General features: G+C 39.5%; 2 protein-coding genes across 2 annotated transcripts in view; one reads left to right on the top strand and one right to left on the bottom strand.

The window, feature by feature from the left end:
- Nucleotides 1-3,428, top strand: part of ZCCHC14 (zinc finger CCHC-type containing 14) — a 37,392-nt gene extending 33,964 nt beyond the window's left edge. The window contains exon 13 of the mRNA XM_011370290.2: nt 358-3,428. Coding sequence (XP_011368592.2) covers nt 358-413 — 56 coding nt within the window. The 3' untranslated portion in view covers nt 414-3,428. The remainder of the gene's footprint in view (nt 1-357) is intronic.
- Nucleotides 3,429-5,762: 2,334 nt separating this feature from the next.
- MAP1LC3B (microtubule associated protein 1 light chain 3 beta) lies at nt 5,763-17,770 on the bottom strand. Its single transcript, XM_011370252.2, has 4 exons — nt 17,597-17,770; nt 11,613-11,668; nt 8,439-8,545; nt 5,763-7,569 (listed from the first exon to the last, which is right to left on the bottom strand). Exons 1-4 carry the CDS (start codon nt 17,634-17,636, stop codon nt 7,395-7,397), a joined length of 378 nt encoding a protein of 125 aa, XP_011368554.1. The 5' UTR covers nt 17,637-17,770; the 3' UTR covers nt 5,763-7,394.
- Between the last annotated feature and the right edge of the window lie 5,147 nt (nt 17,771-22,917).

A 22,917-nucleotide genomic window follows, 5' to 3' on the forward strand; every position in this document is an offset into this window, starting at 1 on the left:
GATGGTGCTGCGTCTCCTGAAGCAGCAAGCCCAGAGCCCGTGGCTCTTGACCCAGGGAAGTGTGCACACTGGAGGGCCCACCAGTGTGTGCTGTCGGAGTCCCAGAAAAAATGCCCCTTAAGTGTAAAGGAATGGCTTGGTAACTCTTTAGTCATTTCACCTTGTCTGATTTTATAAATTAATAAAATAGTCTCCAGTTTAGGGGGTGGTAATGGGGATGACAGTGGTTAGAACAGGTCTAGATTTCTAGCACCTGAATCTTGACCAGTGACTCTGGAAATAACTTTGGACAAATCGGTTGTTTGTGGTAATTCTACAGTGATTCAAATTTGATCTTTCTTTTTCCCCTCTCTCTAGGTACTTTTAGGTTGAAATATGCCCCTCCAGCAGAAAGTCTGGACTCCACAGATTGATATTTTTCTCTGGCAACAGAACACTATTAAGCCATGGAGACATAAGGAAAATTAAATACAAAACTGAGAAGTCTAGTTGCTGTTGAGCTTAATATTTTTAATCCAAAGGTGCTTTACTTTACTAGACTGGATAGGAAATATAGCATAGGAGTGCATCAAACTCAAGTTTTATTGCCAAAATTCTAGATTGGAGCTTGATGTCAGGACTTGCCTAGTGGGTATCTTCAGAGCGGGTGAAATTGGCCACCTCCACCCTTGGTTGCAATGCAGAGACCTCCCGTCTCCAGAAGAGCATTGCCGTAATTGGTCCTTCTAGGCTCACACGTAATTCCAGGGCAGCTACGCGAGATCGGAATCGAGAACTGAAGGTTGGAGTTCTCCAAGTGGAGTTCCACCAGTCGGACTCTTGACACCCCTGGGTGAGGGAAAATGTCACCTTTGTTTTGTTTTGTTTTGTTCCTGAAGTGGGTAGGCACTAATTTCTGGGCTTTTTAAGGATTGCACTACAGAAGAATGTAAACTGATGTCAGTCTCTGCAGCTCTGGGAGACAAAACTCCTAGAGACTAGTCAGTGCAAAACACTCAGAGAATCCATTTTTAAAGAGTTGGCACCAGCAGGCTATATGACTTAGTATACACAACAGAGATTTTAGTATTTACTTCCCTTCTTTAAAACACTTTTAGCAGTTTCAGGTTTTTAATTTTTTTTCTGCAAATAAATTTAAACTACATTATATAGAAATAGTTACTTGCAACAACTTAATTTCTAAGGGTCCAAGTCCCAGAGAATCCCTAGTTGTCAAAGCATTGAGAATCTCTTCCTTCCCAGCCCTTCCATAGCTTTGAGTCCTGTCATCTTGCACAGCGAAGGAACTCCTTGCAGAGACATGGTAACAGCACTGCTTTTGTGAGTTGGCTCTGATGGATGCTACCCATCCTTAGTGACGTTTGCAAGATTTTTTTTTTTTTTTAATTTTACACAGACTTCCCAAGGACCCCAAGGCTTATTACTGCTAAGATTCACACTTGAGACACACATTACAACAATACAGTCCTGTAATTTATGAGCAAAAATTTTGAAGTTTTCTCTTGTCAGTGTCTTTTGTATTAGGCTGTGTATTAATAGTTCTTTTAAAAATTACCTGTAAAACTACAGTAGAAAATGGTAAGACTCTGAAAGAGACCACAGTACAGAGCTACAAGATCTGCATAAGTCTAGTTTTATCAAGGTGGGAAATAAAGTCCTCACCACATAGCTCTCAGTTTCACCCCATTGGAATGAGAGAGCTTTTTGGTATGAAATTTAGGGACTTAGATCCTTAAGACTAAAGGGAATTTTCTGCTCAAGTAATGTTATTTTAAATGCTAAAACCTCAGTATTAAAATATTGATTGGTAAGGCTTTGCCCAGGGCTTTTCCAATTGAATAGTTATTAAAAAAAAAAAAATCACATATTCAGATCATTCTTAAAATGGGACAATCAGCCTCAGGCAAAATTGGTGTAAATCAAAAGAATACCCTAGAATTTGAGGCATTGTGATATATAAGGTTTCAAATTTTGAGATTAGTTTCCTGCCTTTATGGAAACTAAAGCAGAAAGTTGTTACTTTTTTTTTTTTTTAATGACAAGGCTTTTAGTTTTTTAGAGTTTTATTTTAGTAGAGTTTTATTTCTATGCAATGCAGAATTGACAGACCTCTGTAGTCTTCTCTCTTCCTGGTACACAGTATTACATACAGTTAAGCAATGGTGATGCTTACAACTGGTTTTTTGGGGAATGTTACATTGATCTCTTAAATTATAAACACTACAAAAATGTCAAAATAATGAGAACTGACATAACTTTGCCTTAAAGAGTACTAGACTGGAACTTGTCATACTATGTTAAAGGAAGACTTAGAGTGTTCATTGATGTTTACGATTTTAATATTTCCGAAGGCCGTTACAGTGGCCTGGATATGTGCTGAAAGCCAAACTTTTAAATTTTTTGGTTTTTTTTAAACAAAGAAATATTTTAAATAAATCCTATTTCAACACAGTGAACTCGTTGAAAGCTGTCTCATAAGAAAATATCATATTTAGGTTTTTTGTTTTAATGGTCAGTATCGAGGAATGAAAGTGTCTGCTGTTACCCTTCTAATTATTTTGATAAATATTAGAGGTTAGCATTAAATACAACAGAAAATTAAAACAAACTTCAATTCGAAGTATAACTTTCACATTGAGGTAAATAAGTTCAGACATTGTGTAGCTGCGTTCCGGTTATCAAAGGTCTTAGAAAAATTCCCAGTTTCTTTGAAAGTGCGAGTGTGGTATGACATCACCAGTGAAGTCACTCCAAGTTGAGAATTGTAAAACATAAATATGAGATACACAGGACACAAAGTGCCAATCTGTGAGATCTCTTCCCAAGTGAATTGCATACTTGGACTTGGGAATATTTGCTAGCAGTATTATCTCTGATGAATTTCTCTCCAAAAGCAACCAAAGTCAGTAAGGCTAAACATTTTGCATTTCCTCAGAAGACATAATTAGTTAGAAACACAATTCAGACTGACCCTTTCAACTAATCATTTTCCTGAAGTTATAGGCTGTTTCCAAATGCTGTGGCAACCAGGTAGGTGTGGCCTCAGTCACTTTGCTCTGTGTAGTCTGTCGTATTAAAGTTTCTAACCCCATTTTTTATTTCCAAGAATGGGGAAAGTGGAATGTACAGATTGAAGTAGAATACAGTGTTGGGATGAAACAACTATTTAACCTTTTTTGTTTTTTTTTTAAAAAGCAAAACACTCGATTTTCTACCTTATTTTCTAATTTTTATTTTATGGTAATACTGAAAATTGGCAAGTGTTTAATCATTAAAACTCCTAATTGCTGAAGAGCACTGAGGAAATGGGAGCTAGCACTTCTAATAAAAAGACATTTATTTTTTTGAAAGCAGATATGTGATTGGTATTAAAAAAAAAAAAAAACAACCAGCATCATCTATAATCTCTAAAAGATTACAGGAGTCAGCTTGTTAATATAGTAGTTAGTAGGTTGAGTATTTTAATACACTATTTAGAATTCTATAGGTCCTTTATCACAAGAAGTCAACATAGTTAGTTTACACTACACATTATGTATGGAGGCGCAGTAGCAGTGGTAGTAACTTTGCCTAATGTCACACAGCTGTAATGTGTTTCCTGTTTGAACACAGGCTGACTGAGGCTTGCACTCGTCGTCCACTCACTCCAGTGTTTCTAGTGAGCACTTGCCGAGCGGGAATTGGGTTGCACCCTCCTCACTCCCTATCATTTCGTCACTCTTCCTGCTTCTGTGGTGGTTTATTTGATGCCTTGCTAGTTTTACATAATGATAACTAATGGTGTTATATGTATAAGAGTCTTAAGGGTTGTAAGGGAAACAGTGTCTCTGCTCAGCTCGACCACCAGTCTCAGAAGATGGGTCTGTAGAACCTGATGCTGTCGCCCATCCTTTCCAAAGTGCAGGTGACTCCCAAAGAATGAGTCAGGTGACATTAAAAGCCATGGGTTCTGAAGAGGCTCAATTATTTATTGAAAAGTCCCAAGGTTCTGCAAGTGAGTATCTCTAATCAACATTCACAAAATTACTGTGCTGGTTGAGGCCAAAGGTCAATGTTACTACACTGTTAATGGAGGGAGGGGAGCATCGGTCCTCAGTCCCGGGTATTGTAACAAGCCCCTCACATGCGTCAGTTCTTACACGCACAAAGACAAAGGCTTTGGTACTGAAACTGAAGACCTCGTATACTCAAGAATCTTCACAGCTTCTATTGGACATATTTTCTTTTTAGGAATGAAGGAAAATTCTCCCATTTTTGAGCCATTCTTTTGTCAATTCTACAAAAATGCATGTAACTTTATAAATATTTTTAAAAGATATAGTTTTGTAAATATTTAATATTCTGCTAATTTGATTTTGAATTGTAAATGTCAAGTATTCTGTTTTTGGGGTTTTTATGTTTTATTATACTTTGTTAAAAAGGAAAAATTGTACATTTTTAGAATGTTTTTATGAGTAAATTTAATGTACGGAAAATAAAAATTAAAAAAAAAGCCGTTTCATTTTGTTAGGTCATCTCAAAATATGAAGCACATATCTTTTCAAACAAACCACAATTTTTGGTACAAACTAAGAAGTCATTCCTGTCTTCTTCCCAGCTTTACAGAAGGGATACTTGCTCTTAATTTTCTATCAAGTTTCCCAGGTTTTAAAAAGATATCCTTGGTATTAACAGAAATGTGAATTCTTGATTTGGGGTTTAAAGATGTTGCAGCTGTAGGTTCCATTAACAATCAAGGCTGGTGTCAGTAGATCTAAGCATCTTTTGAATGTTTCCAAATGGGTGGTGAATGTGGCATGCATGTGGCATGGCATCTAAAGCTCCATCTTCTTTGGATTTGGGAGGGTGGCAATATAATGAGCATGGCTAGGACTGCATTGTTGTCCTGAGCAGTGCCAGGCACCAGGGGGAGACTCCTGGTGCCTTTTCCCCATAGAGATCCCCAAGACCTTTGGGTCTTTTCAGGCCTGTGGTTCCCTAGAGGAAAAAGAATGCATACACAATGGTTCTAGGTATGGTCAGGGCTCCTGTCGGGGAAATGACATCAGGAGACAGCTGGCCCCTCCTGGGACCCACTAGCAGTCCTTGAGAAGGAGGGCCTTACTGTTTGGTTACTTCCAGGACTTATGGGATGTCTTGAAGGAACCATGCAGGCCAGGCCCCTGAAGATCGAAGACAAGTGCCCATCTGCTGACAAACGCGGGGAAGCAGAGCATTGCCTCGTTTCACTCCCTGTACTCATAAAAACATTTCAGTGCCTACTTCAATTTGAGTTGAGTCCAGAGTTTTCCAAATGAATAGCACCACTAGCCTGGGGTTTGTACTATATCTTCACCTTATGGAGCTCCGTACGGTCATCTGAGGTACCGCAAGCCATGCAATGCCTTCTTGACCACACAACACACTCCCAATTCCTTTCTTTTACTTTGTCGTTCATTTAAAGCAGGTTTTCAAGTGTTTATGCCCACAAAACACCTAGGTCTCACATCCATTCTCCTCATACTTTGTGGCATGTAAGTTTTCAAGAGATTTAGTTTTGTAAGAACAAGACCAGGTGGCCCAACCTAAACCAAGATGAGGAAGGTGCCCATGTCAAGACAGCCCTTCAAAGGTGGGTGTCCCTCCACCCAGCTGCTCCCCACCCCTGCACAGTGAAACCAGCTTGAACGTTCCTTGTTAGGAGCGGTAGTTTCTTGGCTTTGGCTAGTACAAGTATGTGGGATTGCAAGTCTCAAATACTGATCCATTAAACTGAGATTTGATGACAGTTTTTAGTTGTGCCTTTATTCACCTTAAAAATGTACTTGTTTTAAAGATCCTATAAATATAGAGTGACCACCCACTAACATGGGATACGTCACCCCTCTCAGCATGGTATTTTTAAAAAGCAGAATTTCTTACAGGAATCTTATCACACAGTAGTTACAAGAATGTCAGGTATGACGTATACAATCTAAACAAGACAGGCTGATTAAGAATACATAATGTAAAAATATACATATTAAAAGTTAGCCATGTGGACAGATGCATGCAGCAGGAGGAGTAGGTAGGTGATGGGAGGTTGGTGGTCGAGGCCCCATAACACAGTAATATTGCCTTATCCCCCCATTACAGTAAATAACTTCCACTATCTGATACAGGTATTCCACACACCTAAATATACAAGGGCAAATCACGACGTCGTCTAAAGTGGTTTGTGATCTTTCTGTGATACTTCCATGAAAATACGGTGAACCTCATGCTGGTAGTAAGAAGCATTGGTTATTTATTCTAGGTGGACTTGGGAAATGTTTAATTTTTGACATTAATATCTGTCAAGAGAATGTCTCCTTTTACTATGTTTTCTTCACAACTGACATGCACCTATAGTGGGGAGATTTTGATGGTGGTTTGACCTAATAGTGATAACTGAAATACTCTTAAAAATATAACTTTTTAATAACATATTAGCCACACAACATAAAACATGGATCATCTACAGCTTTAAACCAAAAGGAAGAGGAAATGCATCTGAATTTTAATGCTTTTTAGCTTCAGGATTCTGTAGTTTCTACCACTGTCCTAAAGAATGAAACTGATACAACTGCTTGTTTATTTACCAAAGCAGGCACTAGTCTGAGCTCTTAGAGAAAATCTAAAACAAGAAATGTCACTCTTTTTTTTTTTTTTTCTCTGGGCATTTTAAGAAACTAGACCAAAATTGTAAATTATTCAAGGTTCCTGTTGAACAGTGGTGTTTTTCTGTGTGTTACTATCTAGAGAACAAACCAAGTAAGAACTCCCGAACACTGTAAGAGCATTGATTTGGGGTATACATATCAGGAATCAAGAACCTTGAACAGCAGTTCAGAGTTTTCTTATACACTCCCATTTACCCTGCTTTTTGCCAACTATTATTATGGCAAATGCTTTTGGAAGGGAGCTATGCTTGACAACTTATACTTAAAGATCCTCTAACAGAGATTTCTCTAGTTGAGTAGAAATCCTTCTATAAAAAGTTGGCAGGTTCTGTGAACCTAGAGAAAAAACTTAACATCTCTGAATGCTCAAATTGCAAGTTCCTATTGTGAAAAGAGCATTGAAATAACTTGAAGGTCTATTTTATTGGTAACTTAGAATGCAAAGTATTTTATTTTTAAACTTCTAATTTGAAAACAAGACAGCCTAGGTTAAATAATATAGTTTTCCAAAGCTGAATGTGCTCATTTGGAGCTTTTCTGTTTGAAGTACAAAAAAACAAAACAAAACAAAAACTTCCTAAATCTCCTAGGCAGGAACACTACTGTTTTGATGATCTGTGATTAGATGAACTGATCAATCTCAGTTGGTAACATCCCTTTTTTCCCCCTTGGTAAGGGTTTAAAAAATTCTAGAACAGATGCATTTTTCTAGTCTTACACCGACAATTTCATTCCAAATGTCTCCTGAGAGGCATATACCATATACAGGAATCCATCTTCATCCTTCTCACTTTCATACACTTCCGAAATTGGCGTGGACACGCTCACCATGCTGTGTCCATTCACTAACAGGAAGAAGGCTTGATTAGCATTGAGCTGTAGGCGCCTTCTATTGAAAGAAAACATGAAGAAATATTGATACATCAGTAAGTAGGGCGCATGTGTAAAAATCTCCCACCCTAATCAATTTAAAAGTATAAAGATTTTGTAAATACTGCTTCTGGCAAAATAAAGTGTCTACTGATGACTAATATTTCTTCTCACAAAGCATAGGACATTTTCTATGATTATATTCATAATCAATATTAGCGATAATCCTTGATAGGTTATTCTTACTACCTTCCTGAGGCCAGTTTTAAACTAGTATGCTATCTGAAGAACCATTAGTGTTTAATGTGAGAAAAACAGTTCAGAATATAATTTACAAACTAAGATCTAGGCTGGTACAATTTATTACCATTCTGCCAAGCCTACATTTTTTTTTTTTTTAATTAACCCCCACCCCACTTCCACCACCCCTGACCTATGGATGTTGCCGTCTCCCCTTAAGAACTGGATCTCTGAAGTCGGGGCATCTCCTCCCATGAGCTCGCGGGGCACACCTGGGGCCTGGCGCACCCGAGGCATGGGTCGTGGCTCCGCTGGGGCTCAAACCCAGGACTTTCTGCGTGTAAAGCAGACGTGCTAACTACTACTCTAAGGAACCACCGGCCTACATTCCTTAACATTCCTTTTTTTTTAACTCATTTTGCCATGCAAAACTTGTAACTTCTGATTAATGGACAAATCTACACTAGATGGTATGATGAATCAGAAGGGACATGAGATCTAGCAATTAAATATAAAACTCAGAAATGAAATATTCTATAGTTTTATCAAGCTTGCACAGATTTTAATCACAACTAGACTAACGATTTATCTATAAGTCTGATGAAGAATGATAGGTTAGCCAAAGTGGGGAAAAAAAAGTGACAATACCTAATTATCTTGATGAGTTCACTCATGTTGACGTGATCAGGTACAAGGAACTTGGTTTTATCCAGGACAGGAAGCTGCTTCTCACCCTTGTATCGTTCTATTATCACCTAGAAAAGAAGCCAGAAAAGTGATTTTAAAATAGCCACTAACAATGAAAAATAGTTAAAATACTTCCTATGCTGTAACTGGCACAGCCGAATGGGGTTTAAAATAGCACATTTGTTAGTTTCTTCATTCCTCTCCTGTAAAGAGTGATCATTTATTAGCTTAGACTCTACCCTTACAAAATATGGTACACAAAAAACAAAGTAGCTGCCACCAGGGAGATAAGTGGGGTGGCGAAAGAAACTTTGCTATGTATTTCGTTATTTGGAATCATGAAAATATACTAATCAAAAAAAGATCCCAAGCCTTACAAGAGGAGAGGTTGGGTAGCAGCTTAAAATGTAAAGATCTGAATCTCTATCATTTTTAATATCACCATTTCCTGTGACATGGCAGGAGCCTTAATAAAAATGTAAGGTCTCAATTATGGTAATGGACGATTTTTTTTTTTTTTTACACTAGAGACGTTTCTCTATTTGACATGGAAAAAAATCCTAAGTAAATATTTGACAAGTAGAGACGATGATTAGCTAGTTCTGGAGACAAATCTAATACAGAAAGACGAAGATTCTTTCATTTTGATAAAATATTTTTGCTGTTTCTTTAAAGTTAAATACCTTGAACTATGCAGGTAACAAAAACAGTTACACATTATGAACTGAAATAAATCCATCAACTCCTTGCCATGCTTCCTTTCTGTAGACAAAAAATTTTTTTTTTTTTTTTTTTTTTTTTTTTTTTTTAGTTCTAAGCTGCTATAAAAGCTCTAACTACAGACTGGCGATTGCTTTTGAGCCTCATTATCATCTGCTTACTGAGCACCACAGACATCCTTCTCCATGTACAGCAAGAAGCTGTACCATCACAAGAAGCTGAGAAAATCTTTATAAGACCTGCCTGTGTAAGGCCAAGTAAAGCTGTCATCACCTTCCTGGTTAAAATGCAGAGTTTAACCATGAGGTATGTTCAGAACATGATATCCACAAGAAGTATCATTGGGTAGACTACACTTGCCAAGATTTAAGTGGTAGCAGAAATCAGAGGCAATGCAGAAATCTTAGATTCTTGGCCCAGGAAGAGGCAGCAGTAGAAAAAGAGAAGAAATTCAAGACCCTAGAATCCTTCCATTAAAGGAACACAAGCAGCCTGGAAAATGTTGACCATGGATACTTTCCGCTCTAGTAGCTGAGTCTGTTCTACTTTGAAAAGAGCTGTTCTAGCTGCTCCTACCTACCATGTGGTAGTGATCCCGATGAAAATACAATCATCTATAAATAACTGATTTACTTTTCAGTTCTTACTTTATTTTTCCTTTAACTTCTAATTTGGAAGAGAAGATGTACAAGTAATGGGATAGGGCATGTGGCTAGATCTGAAAAGTGACTTCTCCAATGTTTTCACTTAGATGGAAGGGCTATGGAAAGGAGCACAGAAGAAAAAGCCACCATTGGAGAAGAGACCGGAGTGCCAGGGAGCTGCCCGTGCCTTGTCCGTCAATTCATACAACCATCCATCAGTCCTATTCTTGACATGTGAGTGCCTGTGAGAGTCTGCTTCTCAATTTGTTCATGGTGTCATAAGCACATATTTGGAAGTACAAATGTGTGATTTCTGCAAACAAATCCCTGAAACTACTAGCAGAAAAAGATGACTTTTAACATACACAGATATTCACATTTCAAATGTAAGCTGTGGAGCAAATCTTGGCAGACTGTCAGGCCGGCTATTTTTTCTCAATGATTAGTACCCTCTAGCAAAAAGACAGCAGGCACTCAAAGGTGGGGGGGGAGGGGAGGGAAAAAAACAAAAAAACCCACCTTAAAATGAAGGAAATTTCCCAGAAGACGCACATCCAAGCCATATACTGACCCCAAGTGTGAGGACAGATTATGAAATTTCAAACCAGTCCAAGGAAAACAGGGAATATCTTTTACTGTAGAATTCCACAGTTATGAAACGGCTGAGCAGACCCATCTTACTCTGTTTTCTGTGCACCTTACAGCCCAACCCCATAGATCTTTTATCTTCTTCCCCCTCACTGGTATGAGATGACTAGTCAGAAGACCAAACATGACAGCTTCTACAGAAGTTTGCAGTGGAGTTTCTTTATAAGTGGTCTATAGAATTTGTAAGAGGTAACAACCATGTACCCAGAATTATGCAAATCTTTCCAACAACCACATGGGATGGATGGGGTTCTCTTTTCATTTTACGGATGAGAATGTGGCAGCTCCTCTCAGAATTTTAGTAACTAGCTCAAGATCATTCAGTAACCTTGAACCAAGGGCCTGAACTTTGCCTCTATCTAAAACCAAAAGTTCCTTTTGACCATTTCTCTCTAGACCTAGTTAGTGACTCAGCAGAAACCTATTTAAGGTCTACCACCAAAGGATTCAGGGCAAAGGATGCTGTTGGCTGGGTACAGCAATAAACATTTGAGGCCCTTACACATGACAAGAAAAAAGTAGTGTTTTTTCTTCCATCTTCTGTGAAGAAACCAAATATAAGAGACTTCTCTGGGGCATCAAAAGTCAGGCAGACTGGAATGTGCAGTCATGTTTAAATCCTGAGAACTACTAATTTTCTCACAGCAGTAGTCTTTGCTTTCTTTAGAAGACTGTAGATATTTCCTTCTATTGATTAAATACTAAAAGTTGGAGTCCCTCTATCCCTGTGCCACCAAATACGTTTGATTTGTAAGGTAACATTAAGACAGCAAACTCAGACTTAGGCAGCAACAAAATGCAATCAACAAACTCTATTAAGATTCTATTAAGATGTCTCAGTTTGCTGGGAGTCAGGAGGCCTGGCCCTTCTCCCTCAAGCTCTGCACCCCGACAGGTGCAGCGCGCCACACCTTGCCAAGGAAGATGTCTCAATTCCACGTCATGAAACTGACAGGCAATTTCATGTGAAAATGAATTTCTAGGAATCGCATGTCTAAAGATTCCTGTAGAAACCTGTCAGGTAATTCCATATAGCAGTGTTGTATTAAAGTTGTACTTAAGCCGTGCTCTCTTCTTTGTACATACATTAACCACTAAAACATAGGTACCTGAGACTACCTACCGGGATTTTGGTTGGATGCTGCTCTCGGATAAGTCGGACATCTTCTACTCTTTGTTCTGCAATGAAAGGAAGAGGCGTAGGCATTATTAAGGGACCAAATGCAGCTTCTTTCTTGCATTTTTGCCGGTGACTTCCATATGTGAATTCACCTATCCTTAGCTGTGGCAGCGCAACACAGCAAACACATCTTTTTTAGAACTGAGAGAAATCAAGAACTAACACTTCATGTCTGGCAAAGGTTGGTATGCAAGGTCAAAGGCAATTACATGGAAACTAACATTCAATTACATGGTTCTATGAAGTGGTATGACGTAAAACCAGGGATACAGAATTCCTAGTTTTAAGGGTTTGGGACCCCAAGTTCATAGTCATATGTAATCCTCAGATTAACTGCATGGAATTACCAATCTCCTCCAAGGACTCCTACCGCCCATCAATTTTTGTGAATTTTTCACAGTTTAAGTTGGTATACAAATCCATTATAAACCATAGATCCTTTGAGGCAATTTTCTTATTACTTCCAGCTTTTTAATGCTATAATGCTTAAAAGAAACTGCCTAAGAAAAAGGAACATGGAAAAAAAGAATGCCCATTTGAGTTTTAAGTAGTTTTGCTCAGGTGCCCAAAATAAAAGTTTAAAGCACAAAGTCTACTATTGAATACTTTCTTGAGAATGTCTCTATTCTCCTCCTTAATATAATCACTTATTTATACTTTTAACAACTGTACTAGAGTCTCTGGGGAATATAGGAGAAAACCAAGCCAAGTCCAAATTCAATAAGGTGACAATATCATTAGACCGACATGTCATATATAAAGTAATATGTGAACCTATAATTAAGATGGCATTAATTAAAACCTTCCAATAAAAAATTAACAAAATCCCCTTGATTTACTATGGTAGGATTCATTGTCATGATGTTTGCAAATAAATGATCAATATCATAAACTTCCTGAGAAAGTGCTTATACTGGTGGCTCCAGAAAAAAGGTTCTATGACCTATATAAATATGAATTTATTTGAACATCATTACCAATTTAGTTTGGACTTAAAAAAACATTTTAGTATTCATCATAAAAAGTATTAAAATACTTCCCATGTTAAAATATGAACATATAAGTTCTATTTCTATTTTCCCACCCAACATTTCTAAATCAGTTTCTAAGATAAATTACTAAATATAAACAAATTTGCTATAGATAAAGAAGACTGCAAACTCATGGATTTCTAACAGTGCATATTCCTATTCAATGCATGAGGAGAAAGATAAATTGAGCTCTTGTAAATAATAAATTTAACCTAGCAGTTTTCATCTGTGATACTGTGATTTATAACAAGAAATATATTATTTGGTCCTGGCACAGAGATCCCCCAAACCTTAGAATTTTCTAAGTGATATGAGTGATACAGATGTCTGTTATTTATAACAAGCCCCTTTTAATCACACCTGAGTTAACGTTGAGGCGACTGTGAGATAGCCTCTAAGGGTAGGGTTGCCAGGGGAACCAACCACCATTAGAGGGCTGGAACTTTTTGCCCCATCTCAACTACCATGGAGGGGGAGAGGAGAGGAGAGGAGGAGGGCCGGAGGGCTGGACAATTACTCCGATGGCCAATGCTTTAATCAGTCATGCCTATGTAATGAAGCTTTCATAAACACCCAAAAAGACAGGGTTTGGAGAGCTTCCAGGTGGCACACACTAATCATGGGGACAGAAGCTCCTGTGCTCAGGACTCTTCAGGACTTCACCCTATGTATTTCTTCATAGGCCTATTCATTCACATTCTTTAAAATACCTTGTTATAATTCAGTAACCTAGTAGGTAAACGGTTTTCCTGAGTTCTGTGAGTCATTTTAGCACCTTAATCAAAGATGAGGAGTTTGTGAGAACCTCTGATTTATAGCCAGTTGGTCAGAAGCACAGGTAACAACCTGCACATGAAATCAGAGGTTGAAGTGGTAGTGGGGGAGGTGCAGTTTTGTGGATCTGACATTATCACCAGGTAGACAGTGTCAGAATTGAGTTAAATTGTAGGACAACCAGACAAACCGCTTCATGTGTGGAAAACCCACATGTCTGATGTCAGAAGGAAGGAAGTGTTTAGTACTGAATAGAGGAGACATACAGAAGGAAGATATTTTCCTTTACATCATCCTTTGAACCCTCCTCTATTTCTGAGGCTGTTGATTCCTCTTCATTGCTCTAAGACCTGTCCCTATGACTGTCCTACCCCAGAAAAAGTGCTCTACCATCTAGGCTTAGCTCTCCACAATAAAAACTTCCATTTAATCAGGGCAGATTATTTCAGAGGTTAAGGGAAATACAATTTAATTCACTCTAGCAAATTAATGATAACTTTTTAATATACTCTGGAATATGTTCTGCATTTAAAAGCTTACCCTAATAAATCTAAAAAGTAAGTGGAAACATTTAAGCAGAAGAGAAAGAGATTTTTTTAATATACAATTTAACATTTATTTTGGTAAATGAAAAGGGAAAAAACAAAATAGGCTCTAAATGTGAGGCTTCCAAGTCAAACTACACTGTCAAAAGTTTTATCTTGATTTATCTCCAAAATATGGCCCTAAAAGACAAAAATGATTATTTTTATTAAGGATAAATGACTTCCTTAAGATGAAAAGAGTAGCACCAAGTCCCATAGGAATGTCTTTAGTGTCTTGGCCAGTTGCAATGAAAATCAGTGGTGAGCCTGAGGTAATTGAGTAAATATGGTATATGCTGATGCCTCATTCTTTTTGAGTAGACAGTTATTTTAAGAGGCCAATCAACAGTACATTTGATAGGAGCACATCACCAACAACACAGATCAAAGGCACATAAAAAGAGCAATTTTTTAACTCAACTTTTTTCTTAATGCTGTAATAATCTGTTTATCATTTGTCTTCCTCAACAGAGTGCCCTTGGCAGTCAGGGACCCAGCTCTAGTCATCTCTATATTCTCACAGGGGTCAAGCTTGTACATGGAAGATGGTTAATAAAAAAATGAAAGCTGTATAATGGAAATACTGATCTAAATGCATATCAAAATATACTTATCCAGATTCCTTTTCTCCTGTCTCTAAGAATCCTTTAAGCTTTACATACAGATAAAAATAGAGGATAGGAGTCTAAAGTGTCTTAGTTTACCAACATATCATTTGCAAAGTTGCTTTGAGATTCCTTGGGGCATTTAAAGTAAAACTTCACCTACATACATTTTCCAGGATTTATTTCACTGAATGAAACAGAAGCATATTTTCCCCAATCTACCTACAAATCATAAATGTAATATCCAATCCATCAATGAGTGATGACTTGCTAAGTTCATGGGATGCTACCTAGATTTTGGCATAAACCTCATCAGTCTACCTATTAGAGTAGTTGGAGCTATTTATTCTAGACCAATATATGAACTTCCCCGAGACATGCAAAACCTTTCCTTATTAATGGAGAAGCTTAAGACGAACGTTTACCATTGAATCTCAGCAGAACAGTGTCTAGGAATTGGATCTGTTATTAAATAAACCGGGCAACCCCAGAAGAAAATGGAGTGAACATTTGAGAAAACTGAATCCAAAACTGCTTGATCAAATACAACTTTTGAAGTTCATTATATTTTTAAAAATATCTGCAAGGATATACTATGCCTTCTGACTCAGAGTATTGATCTACTTCATGTAGTGGAAATGACGGCTACCTACCAGAGAATGGAAGAATTCATGTCACAAGGTTAAAAGTACAAGTCCAGACTCTGCCACTAGGTGGACCATAATCTTCACCTCCCTGGGCCCCACCCAGTTTCTTTGGCTACAAAAGGAAGGGGTTGTTTTGGGTGTGCCCTAAGATCCATTTATTTCAACTCTCAATCCTTGTAGAAGATATCAGCAGAGCTATATTCAATTTAACCTAAATTTACTCACTTGGAAAGAAGGCCTGCTCAAGCTAACTGGGGCTGGTCCTAGGTTCTTTAAAGAGGTTTTTGCCAAAGACTTGATTTTCCTCTTTTACTGTGCTACAAATCTCTAAAAATTGTCAGTGCTGTTACGATAAGCAGGAGCAAGGAAAGGCAGTAGCCATTAAAAGATAACTGATAAGTTTTCTACAAAATTACTATTAAAGAGATCTGTAAAAGGAGGAGAGGGCAGTTAAGAGGAAATCCCAGATACAATATATATAAGATCTATATGATACACTAAAGGGGGGAAAAAATGGGCATTCCTGCTTGTGCGCCTCCAGGACCACAGGTTCCAGGTGAATTCCTTCGAATTCATTAGAACATATTTTTTCCAGAATAACTTAAAAATACTTGAAGCAGAGGAAAGTAACTATAGTTTTAGTCATGAGAAATGGGCATCTTTCCCACACAAATGTCCCCAGTTAACTTTCAAATGCCAGTCAGTGAGGACAGAAGCCAGATACAGCATATCTGCCCAAATGCTGCCCTCAGAGTTGCATAAGCTAAACAATATTAAGAGTTCACTAAGGTCACTAAAGAGAAAATTTCTAACAAAAAGACATGTCTAAGTCTTGTTAACCAATAAACTGCCTCAAGAGGCTGAAAAGATAGATGCTCAGCAGGCCAATGTGAATTTCATTCACTGAAGCTTCTCAGGCACAAGAAATCAAATACTTGTCAATGGTATCTACAAAACCATATCCAAGCTCAAATGAATGCTCACCTCTTTTTAGACTCCAGGAAACTAGACAAAAGTATCACTGCTTAAGATCGTAGAGATTACCCCAGGAAAAACTCTGCTGGAGGGAACCTGGCACATCTCTACTCTACCTGTACTCCCAGAGCGGGTATAAACAAGTCCTGCAAATAGACATCCACGGAGGCCACGTTGTTATTGCAGAATTTTCTTGCTTAAGAACACTAATCACTTCCTTCTCATCATTTTTGTGGAGGAGTAAATATTATGATAATGCTACTTTCAGTTTCAACCAAATGCTAGCAAACCTAAGCTGGGTTTTCAGTCTAAGTGGGAGAGAAATGATTTAGTGCCAGGTAACAACAGTAAGATGTACTGGCCAGCCAAGAGGAAAAGCCACCCGCCCGAGCTCTCCTGCTACCAACAGGATCAAGACGTTCCCTCCAAGCCCAGTCTACACCAGCTGGTGCAGAAACTGTGTGGATTCAAGGGCTCACCAGTGTTAACTCCTCTCAATTAAGGCACCGACGTTTTTAAGTGCCCACGTACGATAAGGAGACTTACCTAGAGATGATTCACTTGCATCCTAGAGCGACCACTTCAAAGGACCCGTCACAGGCCGGCGTCCGGGCCGGCCTCCCCATGAGTCCGACACTCCTTACAGGGTTTGTGCTTTTTGGAGGAACAGTCTCCTCCGCCCCAGACTGGAGGGCTGAATAGGGGCCAAAAGTGATTCAGCACCTCCGCACGAGCGAACGCGCCCTCGCGGGACCAGGTGTGAGGCACCCCAGGCCCGGCTCTCAGCTCCCGCTGTCCTCGGCCCTCCCCAGAAACCCTGGCCCGTCAGTCGCCGCCTCAGTCCTCAGCCCCACGGTCCCTCGGCCCAGTCCCCGGTCCCTCACCCTCGGCCCTGCGACCCCTCAGCCTGGACAGTCGCCCGGGCCCTGCGGCCTTGGCCCCTCAGGCCTCTGGGGCCCGGTCTCTAAGCCCCGGAGCCTTCAGCCCTCCCGGACCCGGACCCTCAGCTCCCGAATCCACAGCCCTCCCGGCCCCGGCCCCTCAGCCCCGAGCCTTCAGCCCTCAACTCTCCCGGGCCCGGCCCTCAGCTCCCGAGTGCCCAGCCCTCCCAGGGCCAGCTCCTCAGCCCTGAGCCTTCAGCCCTCAACTCTCCCGGGCTCGGCCTCTCAGCCCGCAGCCGCGCGGCCCCTCATCCCCGCTACCCCTCAGACTTCAGCCAGGCCTGGCGCCTGGGCCCCGCCACCTCGGCCCCTCAGTCCTTCTGGGCCCGGCCACCCCGCCGTCAGCCCTGGCCCACCCCGCGGCACCCACCGAAGGTGCGGCGCTGCTTGAAGGTCTTCTCTGACGGCATGGCGCGGAAGACTGGGCGGGGGCGACGAGGCGGAGGGTCTCAGCTGCTACAGGCGGCGGCCGCGACAGAGGGTCCGACAGTGGCGACAGCGACTTCCCTTGTGTCTCTTCAGCCCACAGCCGCGTCAAATGATCAGCGCACCGCCCCAGGAGGCGGGGCCAAGGGCGAGCCTACGCCGCCGCCATGGCGTGAGTGGCGGAAGCGAGGCCACACGCAGCGCCAGAGGCGGGGTTTGGAGTGGGACGCGTGCGCAGTGGGGAGAGCACCGTGCGCATATGCACGGGCCGGCATATACGCGGGGGTGCGAACCCCGGGGGCCCTGCCGCGTGGTGCTGTCCCTTGTAGCCAGCTGCTCTAGTGTTTCCAGTACTCTGTGTTGGTGGCTTGTAATTTTTCTATCTGAAAATAAAGTAGTTTTGTGTGCCTATCTCACGAGTGTCACCTATCTAGGAGCTGCTGGTTATCCCTCAAGTATAAGCTTTTTGTTTGTTTTCGTTGGCTTCAGATCAAACAGATTCAGGGTTTTTTTGTTTTTTGTTTGTTTTAATTTAGGAATCTCTACTGCTAACTTCTGTCACATGCTGTCCGAATTAGGAAAAGAGCTTCAACTGTATTATTTCAGGTTATGTTTAATATAATGTATCCTTGGAGAAAGTACGGATAATTGTTTTTGTCTTAAGGCCTTCATAGTGGGTGAATTCCACTTTTGACATGATTTTACGGCCATTAGGTGACTTCTGGATGGCTCCTTGAGCTTTTATGACTTATGTGAACCTGCATGTGACTGTAGTGGGCCTGATCAACATTAATCTGCTGATTTCATTTAACTAGGATTTTCCAGTCTCTGAAATACTAAATCTTATGCATATTCATGCCCTTCAGTCTTTCAACCACTAACTAGCTGAGCAACCTTGAATAAGTGACCATTTTCTGAGTCTTAGACTCATTTGTAAAAAGGCAATGATATTTTAGAATTCCAAGTGTTTTGAGAGGAGCAAATGAAAGTGGCCTGTAGAATCTAGATCACTGTGCAGTTAACAGTGCAGTTACTGCCTATCTCAATGTCTGATGAACAAATGTCTGTAGAACAGCACTTGATTCTTTGGCTATTTTTGCTCTTTATTATCTAATACTTTGAAAGATCACTGTATTTCCAGGCTTCCCCCCTTCTGAATTTGTAAAAACCTTCCTTATACGCCCATTTGATAAAGTAATTGAATTGTGCTAATATACATTATTATACAAACAAAACTTTCTGAGATATATCTCTCAAAGTGGTTTTAATACAGCTGGGATTTCTTTATAGAGAAGGAAGTAATGTTAGTCATAGGTCTTTATTCTGCCACTGTTTACAAAAGAATACTACATTTTTGTTCATGTGTCACTTTCGGTCCCAGGTTTTTTTTTCCCCTTCTTTCTGTCAGTTCTTTGAAAATCTGATAGTATACAGTTAATAAAGAGCACTTAGACATTTCTGTTTTCCAAAGTTACAAAGGAAGGTTTTAAACTCCAAGTGTAATAGTTTTTCTTGGATTTATTTTATGAAGGTTGAAAAAAAAAAAAATCCAGTAAGTGCTTATTAGGCACCTACCCTCTGGTAAACACAAAATTATAGTTTTGAAGTCAAAAGAGAGTGAACTATATGTTGCCTTTTTCCCTGGATTTTTATGATATTAAGTGCTGGCTGGTGAGTGCTACTTTGGCTTAATTGCTACTTTGTAAGAAATGGACTTTTCATTCTCTAGACGTACTGTTCCAAATGCAAAAGGAAACAAAATCAATTATCTAGCATATGGAGGTGGGGGAGGTGTAGGAGAGTTTCTTATTTCTCTAGTCCCTTAGGCATCCATAAAGCTTTACCAAATTACCCCAGCCCTTGGGTTCACTGCCATAGCCTCAAGGGATTAGCCTCAAGGGCTGTGCTAGTAACATGACGGGATTACTCTGTAATTTTCAAATACTGAAGTCCACATATACAGTGGCTATTATAACCCTATCCCTAACCTTGAATTCTTATTTGAATCTAAAACCACACATCTCTACATGTTTCTTAGAAAATCATCCAATACACGGCATGTAAAGGTGTCTCATAAGCATAATCTCCATTTAAGACCAGCATATTTGGATACATAATATAGTATATGTTAAATGTATTAATTTATATTCATATACCATACATACAAATTAAGAAGTAACTTCATTTAACTTTTGAAAACAAGTGTGTTTGAGTGAATGTGAAAATTTTCATGTGCCCTTAGATTACAGCTTAATGAAAGTTTCATGTAGTGAACAGTATTTAAAGTGGTAAGTTAATATTATTCATGGATTATTTTAAGCTAGTTAGTTAGCATAGTATGACTTTTTACAATAAATAACAAATATTACTGTTCTTTGAAATAATCTTTAAAATAGAAAAGCAAGAACACATCTTTCATTTAAATTTATTTAGTGTTTTCGCCAGGAATCTCACGGTGCTTTCGAACTATCAGGTAGTCATTCTAGAATGCCGAGAAGTGTTCGTTTTAAATAACTCTCCCCAATTCTTTTTTCATAACACAAAATGACCATAAATGACCAAAATCGCGGAGGAAATAACCGCTAAAAATTGAATGATGTCCCAGCATTAGTGATGTAACATAGTAGTAAATCATGCCGTTTCTAAGAATCTGTTAAATGGGGCATGAAACATTAACTTGTAATCCAGAACACATTACGGTTATTTTTGCCACACTCAACATGGAAGGCAAGTCACACTGAGAATTAGTTCACCTCCTCAGGCCTGCCTGACCTGTCCCACCTCTCCTCTTTCTGATTGGAAGACAAATTCCACTCTCCAGGTTGTCTGGGCCACTATTGGCCAGTTGTCTAATCAGTCCTGTGTCATCTCTTTGCTCTTCAGAACAAGTAAACAAACAAGTATTGCTCAAGAGGCGTGCAGGCGCTATTCTCAGAAAGGATTCTGTCGAGATTTTTTGAAGTTGACATGCAATAGGTGTAGTCTGTGAGAATGTCTTCACTGGCTCCTCCGAAGTTTTTGCGGAGAGAGAGGCACTGTGTTGGAGTGCTTCCTCTCCTGGTGAAACACTTGAGAAATCTGCGGCAGCAAATTGGTGCATGCAGGAAAGCCATCATAAATCACTCAGATAACTAACATTTCTTAAATGGGCAAATAACTAATGGAACTGGCTGATGTTCCACAGGTTTTTTGTTTGTTTGTTTGCTTGCTTGTTTAATTCTAAACAAATTTCAAAGGACTGCTGTTTTTCCAGTTTTTGCCTGTATATGGAATTATTAAGGTATGCAGCTGTTCAGACTCTCATTTTAAACCATGAACCTCTTGTTTAGTCTTTGAATATTTTTCCTTATTTCCATTCACCTTGACAATTTCTGCTGAGCAGCGGGTAAGATGCCACTTTTCACATCTGGATTCTGAGAACCACATAATAAAGTTAACATGGTTTGCTTAAGTCCAAGAAATGCTTTCGGTGACTTTCCAGGCAACCAACTGAAAAATGCCCTGCCCTGTATTCTACTTATTTCCTTAGATGTTATCAGTCCTAACAAAGAGTTCATTATCGTATGTATCTCATAGTGTTAAAACAAATGATCTCTTTTATCTAGTTTTTCCTCATTTTCATATGAATGCACCCTCTTTAGTGTTCTTTTGAAAAGAATACAGTTCTATATAAGGGACTGTGAAATTGTTCAAGGACACAAAGCTTTCAGGGTTAAACAGGTAATAGTTCTCGGTTGTACACACAGTATTTCCCTTCTGGTTCCTTTCCACCAACAAGGATTACCCAAACTCTCACAGCCATCCTTTTCTTTCTGTTCTGATGGTCTGCACTAACTCAGTCCTTTGACATCGAGTTATTGTAAACAGCCTTCCTGCTGTCAAGAATATATAGATATATCTTTTAACTGTATAGTTAGTTACATAATTCAAATTATAAACACACAATAGTTTAACCATTCTTCTAAAGATGAAAGTTTAACCAAATTATTTTGTACGTTTTAATATACTCAAAGCTCCTCTAGGAGAAAATTATATTTTAGTAACAGGGCCTAGTGGGGAGTAGATAAATTTTTAAAAATAACTGATTAAAATGTAACAGTAGCAAGGATCATGCTTTACAATCTATGGATCCACACAGAACACAGTACACAGGCTAGTCAGGCATTCTGTAAATATTTATTATATTAGTCGACACATTTCTGCTTGCTGAGATACTTCCTAGCTTGGGTGGTAACGGTGATTAACACTCCAGTCTTCTCTAAATTCTGTTTGGCTCACATTCCTCCCTTTTTAGCATTTTAGCCAGTTTATTTGTTCCTTTTTTCATTCAAGGAACATTTAGTAAACATTCATTGACTACATGAAGTGTTAGCACATATATCATGTGATGGGATACATCTCGTAAAGCTAATGCCAAAGGAAGCAAGTGTTTACAAAAAACAATATGATGGTGCTATAATAAAAGGACCATCCTAGGGGGTGCCACTTGAGGACAATGAGGAAAGGGGTTGTTTTTAATGGCACAGACTGGGGAGATGGGGCTTCCTGGCAGAGGAGGCAGCTTAAGTAAAGTGACAGAGATGTGACAATGCATGGTGAGTTTCAGCTAAGGAATCTGATGGCTCTTGTTGAAAGATGTGTGTGGGAAAGGAGAGGAGGCCAGGCTGGGAGCTACTCTGTTATGTGATGAAGTTTCAATGGGGTCATTAAATCCTTTTAAATAGGTGAGTGATGGGATGAGCCTGCTTTTGTTTATGTTACTATTCGAAAGAAGAGAGTTCTGGTAACTGTGAAGGATGGATTGAAAAACCTCTTAGGTGCAGGGAGGTCAGTTTTTCATTTGTGTGGAACTGAGATGGTCAAAATTTGAATTAAGGCATTATTTTGCTCTTCCTCACTTACGAGATTCTGTGAACCAGGTTAGGCAGCCCTCTTTTCTGCTTAGAGATTTCTTTATGGAGGTGGTAGTGGATAGCTAGGAATTTGTGGAGGCTGGACCTAGGATAACTGGCAGAGTCACTATTTCCTATTTGATGAGCAAAACCCGCACTTGACCAGAAAGACTGGGGTGGCCATCGGATTCTTAGCTTCCATTTTGACTCTGGGGATTTCTTCCAGAGTCAAGTAAGTCAAGTAAGTCCTGACCACATAGGATTTGGGCCCACCCAGTTGTAGAGCGGCTTCTGTAGTATCCACACCCCTGGCCCTCTTTGGAAACAACTAAGAACAGTTTCTTGTCATGAGTTATTTAAGGTGAAGCCACTG

Source organism: Pteropus vampyrus, unplaced genomic scaffold, assembly GCF_000151845.1.
Source record: "Pteropus vampyrus isolate Shadow unplaced genomic scaffold, Pvam_2.0 Scaffold166, whole genome shotgun sequence".
NCBI lineage: Eukaryota > Metazoa > Chordata > Mammalia > Chiroptera > Pteropodidae > Pteropus > Pteropus vampyrus.

What these genes read in the sequence shown, in the direction of transcription:
- MAP1LC3B (XM_011370252.2), bottom strand. Translation starts at nt 17,636, where the DNA reads ATGCCGTCAGAGAAGACCTTCAAGCAGCGCCGCACCTTCG. An exon ending in CAAGCAGCGCCGCACCTTCG is followed by an intron (nt 11,669 to 17,596) that starts GTGGGTGCCGCG and finishes CTTTCATTGCAG; the next exon opens with AACAAAGAGTAGAAGATGTC. An exon ending in GAACTCATCAAGATAATTAG is followed by an intron (nt 7,570 to 8,438) that starts GTATTGTCACTT and finishes TTCTTTCAATAG; the next exon opens with AAGGCGCCTACAGCTCAATG.